The 13,228-nt window shown below is 43.8% G+C and overlaps 1 protein-coding gene across 1 annotated transcript in view; it reads left to right on the forward strand.

Moving 5' to 3' along the window:
• The window catches only part of TAGAP (T cell activation RhoGTPase activating protein), a 38,827-nt gene extending 34,391 nt beyond the window's left edge, over positions 1-4,436 (forward strand). Inside the window, exons 9-12 of the mRNA XM_062640893.1 lie at positions 375-484; positions 1,193-1,388; positions 1,915-2,029; positions 2,231-4,436. Coding sequence (XP_062496877.1) covers positions 375-484; positions 1,193-1,388; positions 1,915-2,029; positions 2,231-3,402 — 1,593 coding nt within the window. The 3' untranslated portion in view covers positions 3,403-4,436. The remainder of the gene's footprint in view (positions 1-374; positions 485-1,192; positions 1,389-1,914; positions 2,030-2,230) is intronic.
• Positions 4,437-13,228: the final 8,792 nt, after the last annotated feature.

Below are 13,228 nucleotides of genomic sequence, written 5' to 3' on the forward strand. Positions count from 1 at the left end.
AAGCCAGAGCAAAGACAGACTAAATGTTTCAGGGCTGGAAAGTTTGGCATTTGCTTTTTCCACCTGATTTTCAGTCCCTTTTGTTGTGCTGTGGATTCCCATGAGCACAGGAAACTCACTTTGTCCTCCTCAGCATCCTCCCAAGGAGGAATACTGAGATTATGTATGGGTGAACAAAAGGAAGCTAAGACCTGGGTCCTATTGTTATCCTAATGGCAAGTCCACCTGGCATGTATTTATGTATTGCACTGCTCTGCCAGTGATGATGGTGTGGTAGCTGAAGTCTGCCTCCTAGTTAGCTCACATCGCAGTGATGCTCCCTCTGTGCTCAGGGGTAGTGTCCACAGCCTCAGCTAAATCTCTTGGCCTTGCAGGACTTCCTCCGAAATATTCCCTCCAAACTGCTGTCAGCCGACCTCTATGAGAAGTGGATGCAAGCTCTGGAGAAGCCAAGCAAGCAGGAAAAAATTGAAGAATTGAAAGAGTAAGTTCTGCAACCAGGAAGTTTTGCAACCAGCCCCAGTGTGATGGAGAGGCTGATAGGGGCCAATGATAACTCTCAAAAACGAGAGTCTCATTTAAAAGCATGTTATTTATATCAGCTTGCTATTGCTCCACAGGGTTTGGTTTAGAGGGTTATAGCAACAGCACTTCCTGAAGTTATTTGAGATTGTCCTGTGAAAACACTACTGTAGGAAGAGGAGAGAGGCTGCAGTGTGCCACTAACACAGACACAGTGCTGTGGGACAGGCTCTGAGAGGGAGCCTGCACGTCTGCTGGGGCTGAGGTCAGGCACATGGAGACCACCACCACGTTTTGCTCTTCAGAAGGAGCAGATATGGAGGCCGGCTGGCAATGCTTTGAAAGCTGCACAGCACAACTGCAGGCTTTCAGATGCCTTTGGGAAGCCTGCAGTGACATCTCCTGATGTCGTCCCATCTACTCAAGGACATGGACTGCTGTAGTGCTTGCCTTTCCTTCAGGACCTTGTAATTCAAGGTCTTATAATTAACCACACGCTCAGCTGCTGCTGGGGATTTCTGGATGATACTTCTGCTAAGCAGTGACAAAAGCACACACATGCCTCTTTCTGGAGGAAGTGTCATCTGAGTGTAATTGAAACTTGCTCAAATGAAGAAGCAGTGGCCGCTGCACCATGAATTAATGTCATGTTTTATTTCTGTCCATGCAGGGTGGCTGAAAAACTTCCTAGGCCAAACCTGGCCTTGCTCAAGCACTTGCTCTCTCTGCTCCACCACATCAGCCAAAACACTGAGACCAACAGGATGGACTCCAGCAATCTGGCCATTTGCATGGGTCCAAATATGCTGAGCCCAGAGACAGACAATACGATCCCTCTGGAAGTGCAGAAGGAGATGAATGACAAGGTGTGTTGACTCACCACCCAGCCACCCCCTTTCAGGCAGCTCAGAGCATCCAGAGGGATCCCACTGCCACTGCAAAAGCTGAACAAAAGAGCACCCCTGCATATTGGGAATGCCCCTCACCTCAGGTGCCTGCAGTGTGATGGGCAAGGCAGCCCCTTGTTTCACCTCCCTGAACAAAAGAAGCAGTTTCCCCACAGCTTCCTACATCATAGTACAGCTCCTGCATTCTTTGCATATGCAGAGGGCAAAGGGGCACAAGTGGGCATTGATACCCATGGGCCCTCTGGAAGCGAGGCCAAAGCTGTGGCTGGTGGTGTTCTGTCTGTACTGGGACAGATCAGTTTGTCTGCAGCATCAGACCTTGTCTTCCTGACAAGGACTCACTCTCTGACTTTAAGCTAGAATTTTGGCAGAAGCCACGTGCTCTGTGCTGCCCTTCATACAAAGACAGCAGGCAGGGGCAGGAAAGACTGTTCAATAGATTTTCAGCCCTTCTGACTGAAATAAACTTGTTTTTTGTGTGCAGGTGACAGTGTTGGTGGAGTTCCTCATAAACAACTGCTCAGAAATATTTGGGAAGGACATTACCTTGCCTGTGTGCTCCTCAGTTGAGTCAGTGGAGCACACAGACAGCTCCACAGGTATGAGAATGGATGGGAGATGTCACAGACTGGGGCTGCTGGGCTAAGTTCTTTAATTTGATATGGGAATACATCTGTGGAAACACAACTGTAGAGGGCTCAAGACACTGTTCCAGTGCTCTTCTACAGGAACTCTTTCCATATAATTCCCTTTCATCCTCAGATGATCAGTGGCAACTAACAGGTGCTCTTTCCCTACAGAATACCTGTGTGCTGCTCATCAGAATGACTCTGCCTATGACAGCCCAGATCCAGAAGCTGAATGCAGCCCTAGTACCTCTCAGATGGAGCATCCCAAAGGGAGGAGCACTAGTGTGAGCAGAAGATGCCCAGCCTCTGGCTCTTCACTGACTAATTTCAGAGATGACATCAGCATGATGGACAGGAGGTACTCAGAGCCCGACCTGTCCTTCCAGAACCACCTTGAAGGCAGGATAAGGAATCAGAAGCTAAACAAAAGTGAGGACAATTTTCCAGTTCGGCAGAAACAGCTAGGTTTGGAGGCACTGGAGAAACGGCTTGCAATCTTACCTTCACAATTATCAAATGACTCTCTACCTAAAACATCTTCCAGCTGCTCCCTGGAGAGCTCTGATGGCTCAGTCTTCACCAGCTCCCCAGTAGTTTCACCCTCTAGTCCAAAAAAAACCTTTTTAAATAGGCCCCAGTCCTTTTCCACAAAGGCCACTGAACACTGCAGTGTGCCTAGCAGAGAGATCAAAAAGCATTCCATGTCATTCTCTTTTGCAAACCGCAGGAAAACACTAATCAAAACCCAGAGTTGGGGGCCTGGAAAAAACATGTTTTTTCAGAGAGACAGTTCCACAAAGAAAGAAGAACAGTTCTCCTGCAGGATTGTCCAGGAGAACATCCCTGATGATAACAAACCATTGCCTGTGGAGCATCATCCAAGGCCCCGTTTCAAGTCAGTTGATGAAGTGTTCAGAGAGGTAGACCAGAGGAATCCTGGAAGACCACCCTCTTATCAAGAGGCTATTAAAAACTGCCTGGCCACTAAGGTTGCCTCTCACAGTCTTACAGTTCAAACTATGAGATTAAAAATGTCAAACCAGGACACTTTGCTGCCTCATCCAAGCAGCAGCTGTGCACAAGACGCAGCATGTATGGCTTTAAGGGATCTACCTATTGGCAGAGTTTCTGCAGTGAAGAATTCTGATGTGGAAACTGAAAACCTCAATGTCACTGTTGGAATAAACTCCCGTGTGAGTTTACCTGTGACCCCGGGAGTCTACCGATTGAGAGCCATGTCTGAATCCTATCAAAAGAACAAACTGGAGTATGTGGCTCGGAGGTGCAGCCAGCCAGTTTTTGAGGTAGAACAGATCCAGTATGCCAAGGAATCCTATGTTTAAAAAGCCTATCCCTCCTCTTTGTACTGTACAAAGTAAATACTGTTAAAATTGACATCTTGCTCATTCTTTGTAAGGTTTACTTTCAAGAGACCAAGAATAAGCTAGCTCTGCATGAACTTTTTTTTCTTTGAAGCTCTCTTGAAGTGTCTGTCAGCTTGACATGTCACATTCTTTCACCACAAGAGGTGGTGGTGGGGAAGACCTGTGTATTATGTAAAAATGTAAGTGAATATGTTGTACATAACCTGTTGTGTGGAAAAACTAGTTATTCGTTGATAGAGTGTTGTATTTGTATCCCTGAAAGGACAATTAAAAGGTTGGCAGGTCCAAGACCTGCCCCACCATCATTTTCTTTTTTGTATGGTCACAGACTCCATGCCATTTGTCATGTGTGTGTCAGGGTGATGCAATCCTTTCCTGATTATCTGCATCAAGAAGTGGGCTCCTGCATTAAGAAGTGGGCTTCTGCATTAAGAACTGGGGAAGAGCTGCTCTACCATTAAGGCCACTTCAGCACTCTTCCATAAATCCCCTGTACTTGCCTCAATTTCCAATTCCTGCTTGTTGGTGATGAGAATGGTCTGACCACTAAGCAGCATTAGCGTTGTATACCAAGCCTGGGTTTAGAGGATCATTATGAGGATGTATCAAGTAAACCTCATGCAGCCTGAGATGCGTTTAGTCTACGTAATCTGGACAAGCTAAGCAGGAAGAAAGAAGGAGTACCTTCAGGGTTGGTTTTATAAGGGGAAAAGTCCCCGAACAACAAAAACTCCTGTAAAGAAACATTCTGGATTCCAGCTTTAAATAGTTAAAAGCTACAGCTCATTAAAAAAAAAAAAAAAAAAAAAGGTAGTGTCCTTATGACCTTGTAAAATTGACTGGAAGTGCAATGTGTTTTTACATGTAGGAACTTGTTTTGGCTAGTACTTAACTGTCCTTTTATGGCTCAGCATAGCCTTGAACCAGGAGCAGGGAGACTTTTGTTTTTCTCCTGTGCAACATCACTACAATAAAACATTTTTATGCATGAATGCTAAAATGTCCATTGTCTGTCTTTAACACATCCAGGCCTTACATGTACTGTACCTGCTTTTATAGTATTCTGCAGGTACTGCAGGTCTGCTTGAATGACATGGCATATCTAAGTAGCAGGAAGGAGAGTAGTTGATCAGCACCTGCCCTGACAGGAGAAATTATGTGAGAAGGACCATACTGATAGGCTGCAACTAGAGAAAATGCCACCTCACTCAGGTCCTTAAGAAGTGGCACTCTGCTTCCAAGCATGCTGAATGAGCGGGCACTGCTGCCAGCTGCAAAAGGCATTTTTCATTTTCTAGAATCTGCAACTCCTGAGTCACAGAATCACAGAATAGGCAATATTTGAGATCCTCCCATCCTACCCCCCTGCTCAAGCAGGTTGCCCAGGACCATATCTAGATGGCTTTTGAGTATTTCCACAGATGGAGACTCTGGAACATCTCTGGGCAAGCAGTTCCCATGTTTGACCACATGCACAGTGAAAAAGTGTCTCCTTGCATTCAGATGGAATTCCATGTGTTTTAATTTGTGCCTGTTGCCTCCTGGTCCTGTGTTGAGTGGGAATGATAGCTTTCTTTTGTAAAGAACACAAGCATCTTGCTCTCATGGGAGAACAAGTATGAAGAGAATCCACATGCAGAAGCCACAGATAAACATGAACTTCACAGATAAACACAGATAAACATGAACTTCAGAATGTACTCAAACAATAACACAGCAATTTCTTTGGTAAGTGACTCATTCTTTTTGGGGTGTGACAAGGCTATGGATCCCAAGAGGAGAAACTGCTTGTTTCCTGTCCTGTAACTACAACAGAAAACCTAGGGAGAATAAGCATGGTCACTTCACCAGAGATGAGGAAACCCTCTAAGTCTAAGGTGTCCTAAGGTAGACATGACAATAATACTTATATAGCTTACCTGGGCTCTAAATATTCAATATAGATGAGCCTGTATCTTCCTACTTCTGTATAAGAAAGCCTATTTAGAAATTCTTGTAAGGCATTTCAACAGATGGAGAAAAAGGAAGAGAGATGATCTCTACACATTGTTAAGAAACAAGGGGTGAGGTAAAGGGGTGAACAAAAGAGTGGACAGTCTTGCTAAGCTTGCTCTTGCATTTCTTTAAGTCAGGGAAACAACAAGATTAAGCAAAATCTGAAGGTAAATAGACCCCAAAAGAGATTTACTCTCTCATTGACGGATAAATTTTGTTCTCCTCTATCTCTCAAGGCTTGCCTGTTTACTCATCATTATTTTCATGTCATGTTCCTCCACAGAAGTGATTTCTTTTCTATATAAGCTCTTGCGAGATCCCAAAAGACCAGAATAACACAGAAAGCAGAGAACTTTCCTTTAGCACTTACTTATCTGCCTTCAGCCCAGGAAACAGTTTTATCATGTTACTAGCCCACCCTACTACATTGAAAGATCTAGCCCAGCTCTCCTGACCCCGCTTCTTTACTGCTATATCTAAAAAGTGAATCATCTGAGTGCCTTTGTCAAAGCTGCCTTTGACTCCTTAGCCAGAAAGATCAAATATCTGTTTACTACTGGGTCAGTTGGAGACTGATTTTGACACAAGAGTTGAATGATGACAGTAAGCCTCCCATTCTCCACAGGTTACTCCATCATCAGTATTGCATTGCTTGCTTCACACATCCAATTTTCTAAATAGATTTGATGAACACACTCCAAACATACAAGGCATATAGGACTGGAAGAGGGAAACAGAAGTATTAAAGCAGAAAATCCAAGTCATTGCCTTGTGAGGCAATGCTGGAATTCAAGTTATTGGTGCAGCCTGAACTCAACTCCTTGTGCTTACATCCTGCTGTTGTTTTCAATCACATGATGCGCTCTGTTCTTCCCCACAGGATGCACCTGCTCTGTGGAGGAACCGAGGTTGTGCAGCAAAGGAGAAAATTTTAAGTCAGGCATTCCCCAGCACGCTTGGCTAGCAGGGCACCCAAGATTGGACATGTCTCTGGCTGAGTTTCTGGGATTTGAGAGCCAACAGACAAACAAAGGAGTTCTTCATGAAGCAACACGCTCCTCTCTTTCCTTCCCCATGTTGTGCACCAGGGATTTGCAAACTCTTGTTCTCTGCTACTTGAATTATGACAGCAATTTACAGCAAGAGTACACTGTCATGAACTCTATGGTCAAACATTAGTGAAGGCTGAGAGAAACACCATGCCTGCATGTTTCACAGACGTTCAGTCTGGCACCCAGGTGCAGACTGCAGACAGAGTTAGTTATCTATAGGTTTAGTTATTTATAGCTATATATAGATACAGATATTTAAATCTCAGATTTAGTTATCTATATGCAAGCATTTATGTGAGCTGTGTCTCATTTTGTGCACAGTCTGCACTTGAATATCTCTCTGGACTCCTGAGACTAAGTTGAGCACAGGTGGAACACAGTTGTCTGAAAGTAGGTGTCTGCAGTCATTTGGGTACCTAAGGGCACCTTTAGGAATTTTCTATGACATCAGAAGTGGATGCAGAACCAGATACTTAGGCAGCTGAATCCTTCCTTAAAATCTTCTCTGACTGTGATGGGAACTTAGTGTTTCATCTCACAGGTGAAATAAACTAAATAGATGCTACATTTAGATACCATAAATACAGGTCTCTGTAACCTAGGGCTGACATTTTTCCTGACAGTAAGACTTGGGATTTTAGGCTCCACCTAAGCCTTCAAGGGGAGCATTCTTCAGCAGGTATAGGCCCTCCTGCTTGCCTCCCTTCAGAGCTTGGGGCCTTCTGCTCCATCCCACCACAGAAACCTCTGACTCAGACCTCCCTCTTCTTTACTCCTGAATCCTCATCTCTGCCTCATTTTTACTGCCTCCCCATTCCCAGTCTCCGTTCCTCACCTCATCCAGCTATTTACCTTTCAATTGAACAAAGCCCAGTCTATCCCAGTGGATTTGTTGTCAAAGTACCAATTTAATTTCTGTCCTTAGATCCACTTTTCTCAATCAGACAGTTTGTTTTTCAATTTTTTTACATTTTCCCCTTGTACCTGCATTGGTTGTTATTCCAATAAGCCCCACCAACATCCATCTAGTTTCAGTGCCCAAAACACACCTCCCTTGTTTTAGTCTCTGCACATGCAGAGAATCAGAGAATGACACATCATTGCAAGCTAGAAGAGAAAATGTGTAATTCATAAAGTCCAGTGATGACCTCAATTCACAGCTGTAACTATGGAAAGCCTCTAGGATGAAAATTCCACGGACAGAGGTCCTTGACTTTATGGGATTTCAGCAAGGGGTCTGCATATCTCTTGTGTGGAATTATGGGCTGTCAGTTACATTGAAAGGATTTTGATTTGGAGCTAGGATAAATAACAAGTCAAAATAAGCCATTTTTCCTTGTGCCTCACCAAAGCAATTCACCAGCTATGGTGTTAGGGATATTTTTGGTAAATCGCTCACCTTCTCTGGGAAAAGGCATTGTCAAGTACACAGTTTTTTTCTGCCTCTACAAGCAAGCTCTTGGGGAAGAAGCTTTCTCACCTGTCTGACCTCCTCTCCAAGCTGTTATCTGAAGGGTATCTCTTTCTAAGAACTGTGAAAATTAACGAGATTGTGAATCCTCCATGCCTCAGGAAGAACAACTGCTGACCACTTAACAATGATGCACAAGAGAACTGTTACTACCGTGGTCACTTTCTGTAACAACTGCTGCAACAGCCCAGGAAAGCTCCTCACTGGACATAGCCACAGAACAGAAACGCTTCTCTACATAAAACTTTTCTTCTGTATTTTCCTCCCACGATTGTTACCTGTATACCCCAGATATAAGATGCAACACTGAGATTACTGGTACAAACCTGTGGCAAAAAATATTAATGGAAGGAATACCACAATATACCACAGTATAAAGGAAACTTTATACTAACTAGTAGGTTGGAGTGTTTGTTACTGCCTGCACTTTGTACTTGGCATTTATTCTCTACAACACTGACACTTGGCTTTCTTTCAAGTGCACTTGGCTCTTCAGAGTCTCTTTTCATTTAGTTTGATGAAAGAGGATTTGCAATCTCCTTTGGACATTATTTAAATGGAGGACAAGACTGCATGCCCTGCATTGACAAACATCACTTGGAGTTCAACAGAATCCTGCAATCCTACATTCCTGTTCAATGTAAATCATGCCTGTGATAATGGGTGCATAAGCCATTCCACCTGCCTACTAAGACATGTTCAAGACAGCAGGCCTCCTACTCCACTGCTCTGCAGGCTCAGGGGGCACTGAGAGCTGTGTGAAGCAGGCATGCCCTCTGCATGGCAAATATGCCTGTCTCAGATGGAAAGCAGCATAGAATCTTAGTCATCACATTAAGTCAGAAACTAAGGCACAAAGGTAACTAAGTTCACTTTGAAGCTGGTTTGATTAGCTGTCCAACACAGAAAGCATTTCATGTCCATAACTGATCACATCTAGCTGCAAAATTCAGGTGATTAAAACATGCTGCTACCCTGCTAGCATTAGTCAGATAGCAGTTACTGTGGCTATTGTGTGTCTCCACAAGGACAATTTCTGATTACAGGAAAAGGAAATTCACCTCGGTTAGGTGCTCTGGTTACATTTTTCTCTGAATTTTGCAAGCAGTCAGTCCTTATCACTTGTGTCATCAGAACAGAGTGAAAACTTCAGAGGAACTTCTAAAAGCTAAAAATTCAGAAGAAGAATTAACTTTTAAAGTATAAAGTCTGACAATAATAGAGAGAAAAATCCATGGGAAAAGGGCAGCCACTGTTGGAAGCGATACAAACCTTATACAGACAGCTGACTCTCATATACATAGCCAACAGGAAGTTGCTGTGGATGTTGGATGAACAACTGTTTTTTCTGCCTTTCTGTTACTCAGAAATGCTAACTATTCATTTTTTTTTTTAATAGAACATATAACTCTTATTGTTTTAAATTAGTCTTTTCTATTTGCTGTGATAAATATACCAATTTAAAACTCACTTCTGAGTAAACCACTTCCAAATTCTTAGTGTTCTTCTGCAAGGGGAGAGTGCATAAGTCGGAACAAGTGGTTCACAAATCTCAAAAAATGGTTGACTCCATTGAGCTCTGCTTCCTCCACTGTGTAATAATACGAAAAGGTTTCTATGACAGTTTTCACACTTTCTAAACAGAACATGCTCTTTAGCCAACCAGCTATTTACAGAACTGATCCAACGGCTGCTTTAAACTCTTCCTTCCTACAACCCACAAACCTCACACCAACTTCCTTAACAGATTCTACCATCCACATTCAAACCCTGCACCTTCAGTATTCACACAGGCCAAAACTATAAAACTGTATTTTTAAAAGATGTTAAGGCCAAACCCAAACAGATTCCCAGGCAGATGATCAGAGAAGATGCTCTTATGGAAAAGACTAGAGATTTGTCTGTTGTTCCACATGCTTACTGTGCACTCTTGGGCTATGCAGTTCAACCTCATAATATGTAGGGCATAGCCCCCCTATTTCCTCTATGCACTAAGGAAAAGGTTTCCTCATTCACCTCTTCTCCCTAGGTGTGAATTCTGTCTCTCCATCACTTTGCACAGCTTTGCTTACAACTCACCAACCAGTTTTCTTTAGCGCAACTGGTCATGAGGTGCGAAAGTAACAACAGTGTCATTCAAGAACTTCCACAGACTGCTGTACTCCAAGGAGCACACAATGTTACCTGATACGATGTGCAGATGCACACCCATTCCATGAGCTACAGACACCAAAAGACATGGCATTTGAGAAGTCTTTGGGTATGTGAAAGAGCAGAGCAGTTGCTAGTTCTCCATAGGTGATCGGGGAGGATGGTCTGGAGGTAGAGACTGGAGACTTGTAGTTAGGTTATTCAGTATCTGGGTCTGCTTTTTCGCCCAGTGCAGTTCTTGGCCTGTGCAGTTTAATTGCAGTAAAACACAGATACTGCTCTGCCTCCCGGAGATGTGATAAGAAGCAATTTACTTCAGGATGGACAAACACTGAAGCTGCAGCGAAGGGGTGACAGAAGCAGATTAGTCTTCTTCCTTACTCTCCAAGTTTTGTGCAGTTGAACAACTGCCGTCAACACAAGGGAGAGCTTCTTGGTGCAAAAGGAAGGCACTGGGAGAACCCTGTTCAAAGAAGGGAGAGGTAAGAAGGGGCTGGAGAAGGATTAGCAGCACACAGTCTGTGCTTAAATAAGAAGGTCACCAAACAACTGATTTTCCAGTTAGCAGTTAAATTAATGATAGTTTAAAATTAAGTGTGCACTGCTCCACCCTCTAAGGCGCTTTCTCATCTGTACATAATTCTTTCCAGACCCTGGCTAGGGCAAGAATGCAAGCCCTGAGAGGCAGCTTGTCACACTGAATAACAGAGCTTGTGAGGGACACGAAGGGAAGAGAACATAGAGAAAATGGTGCTAGGAATCAGAGGTGAAGTGATAGAGGGAAGCAAGATTGTTAATTTTGGCTGGAAATCATCAAAAATCAGATTTTACTATTCACTAGTGTTGGACAAGTGAAGGCCCTCAGAACTGGAGTTTCCTAGTCCTGCCCAACCCCACATGCTCAGGATGGGCGTCAAGAGGAAGCTGTGCTGCTACAGAGAAAAGGAAGATTAATAATATTGGTTTGCAGACATGAGTGATAGGATCTGCTTTTTTTTTTTTTTCCTATTCACAATTATATATCAAGATTAGCAACCCTTCTTAAAAAAAATATTGATGCCACTATAGGGACTCAAGTTTAGCTCCGGTATTTATTTTCCTTCTATGCCTCTCATATGTCAAAACTCTCAGGCTGACACATATCTTTTAAAATCAAGGCATTGATGAGCAGCAGCATGATGCATTCTGGGATTTTCAAGGCTATCCCAAGCATCTCCATCCCTGGAGATTTTCAAAACCTGGCAGGAGGCCCTGACCAATATGATCTATCTTTGAATTTGTCCCTGCTTAGGCAAGGGGGTTGCACTAGAGACCTCCCAAGACCCTTTCAGCCCAGATTGCTCTGTGATTCTGTGTGTTTGCTTGAAGGCAAAGGCATTCTGGCCTCAAGTAGTTACTTCCAAGACTGGGAGCTCCATCCCTTTATCTGCAGGCCCAGAGGGATAAGAACAGCAGCTTAAAGTTCTCAGGACCATGGAGAACCAACTTTAACTCAAATTTTAGGTAACTACCCAGTATTAAATTAGGGAAGCAGTCCTGTAAATTTAAAAGCAGTCATAGTCCTCTCCAGACAGAAGGCAATCCTCTGGGAAGGCAATATGCTCCTTCATGTTCTTACTTGATAATTAAGCAGCCTGCCTCCAAAGGAGGCTCTATCAACCTCCTTCCTTACTGAATTATGCAATACTGCAGAAAGTTAAGAGTGGAAACTGGACACAGCTAGCCTGCTCAGCATCACATTATGCAATGCACTGTGGTACAAGGTCTCCCGTGCTATCAACGTCCAAGTTAGATCCCAGGAATACACAGTCTCAGCATTGCAGAAACCTTTATATTGTATTTCAAGGTCTCATGCAGTAGTTACAGAATGCATTGCAAGCAGCAAGCCATAAGGCATGGTACAATGCCAGAAGATTCTCAGGAAAACAAAACAAAAAAATAGTCAGTTTGTGGCTCCAAGGCACAAACAGATCTACAGCAAACCTGGAAGGAGACAAAGCCCTTGCTCTGCAGCTTTCAAGTCAGCTGAAGGTAGTCCAGGCCTTTCTTAGCTGCCATATGGGAGATGGGCTGATTCATTCCTCGCTTCCCAGTACATACTGTGCATCTGGGTGGGATGGGGAGGAGAATCAAAAGAATGCAAACCCCATAGGTTGAGACAAGAACAGTCCAATAACTAAAGTATAACATAAAACTACTACTACTACTAATGATAAGGGAAATAACAACGGGACAGAATATGAAACTGAAAGGGGGAAAAGGAAAAGAAAACAATAAACACAAGTGATGCACAATGCAATTACTCACCACCTGCCAACTGATACCCAGCCTGACCTGAGCAGTGATCTTGGCCTTCTGGACTCCCCCCAGTTTATATCCTGGGCATGACATGCTGTGGTATGGAATATCCCTTTGGCTAGCTTGGGTCAGATGTCCTGTTTCTGCTTCCTCCCGGCTTCCCATGGCCCTCCTCACTGGCAAAGCATGAGACTGAAAAGTCCTTGATCAGGGTAAGCGCTACTGAGCAGCGACTAAAACATCAGTGTGTTATCAGCATTGTTCTAAGACTAAAAACACAGCTCTGCACCAGCTACTAGGAAGCAGAAAAATAACTCCTACAGCTGAAACAGGACACCTGGGAATTATGGTTGAACCAAAGATTTAACAAAGGGCATGGATTATTCTATGTATTTGGTCTTGCCAAAGTAATCAAGGCATATCACTCCCTACATAGGTTAAAAAAAGAGCTGTCACTGTATTAGTAACCCTTATTTACTTTCATGTTTCTCTTAACAGATTTTTTTTTCTCGGAATCTGAAAACGCATTCTCATGATTTGTCACGACAGGGAGGGCAGCTCACGATGGAGGGGACGGTGTACTTCAGAGCCCACCACACACTCCTGCCTCCCATCGTATGACACCTTTACAGCATCCAAAGCTAACGCTTGGATGGAAAACCAGAATTAGGAGCGCAGCTGTTGGCGCTGCTTTTCCGGACACCGGCACTTATACCACTGCACGTCATCCAAAAGGTTTGTGCGGTGCTCCAGCCAATTTTTGATCCCCAGTGGCCGTACAGATCGAGTTAAGGCACTGTCAGTTTAACCGGCAGCC

Source organism: Pezoporus occidentalis, unplaced genomic scaffold (assembly GCF_034315485.1).
Source record: "Pezoporus occidentalis ecotype Australia unplaced genomic scaffold, CSIRO_AGI_Poc_V1 ctg67, whole genome shotgun sequence".
NCBI lineage: Eukaryota > Metazoa > Chordata > Aves > Psittaciformes > Psittacidae > Pezoporus > Pezoporus occidentalis.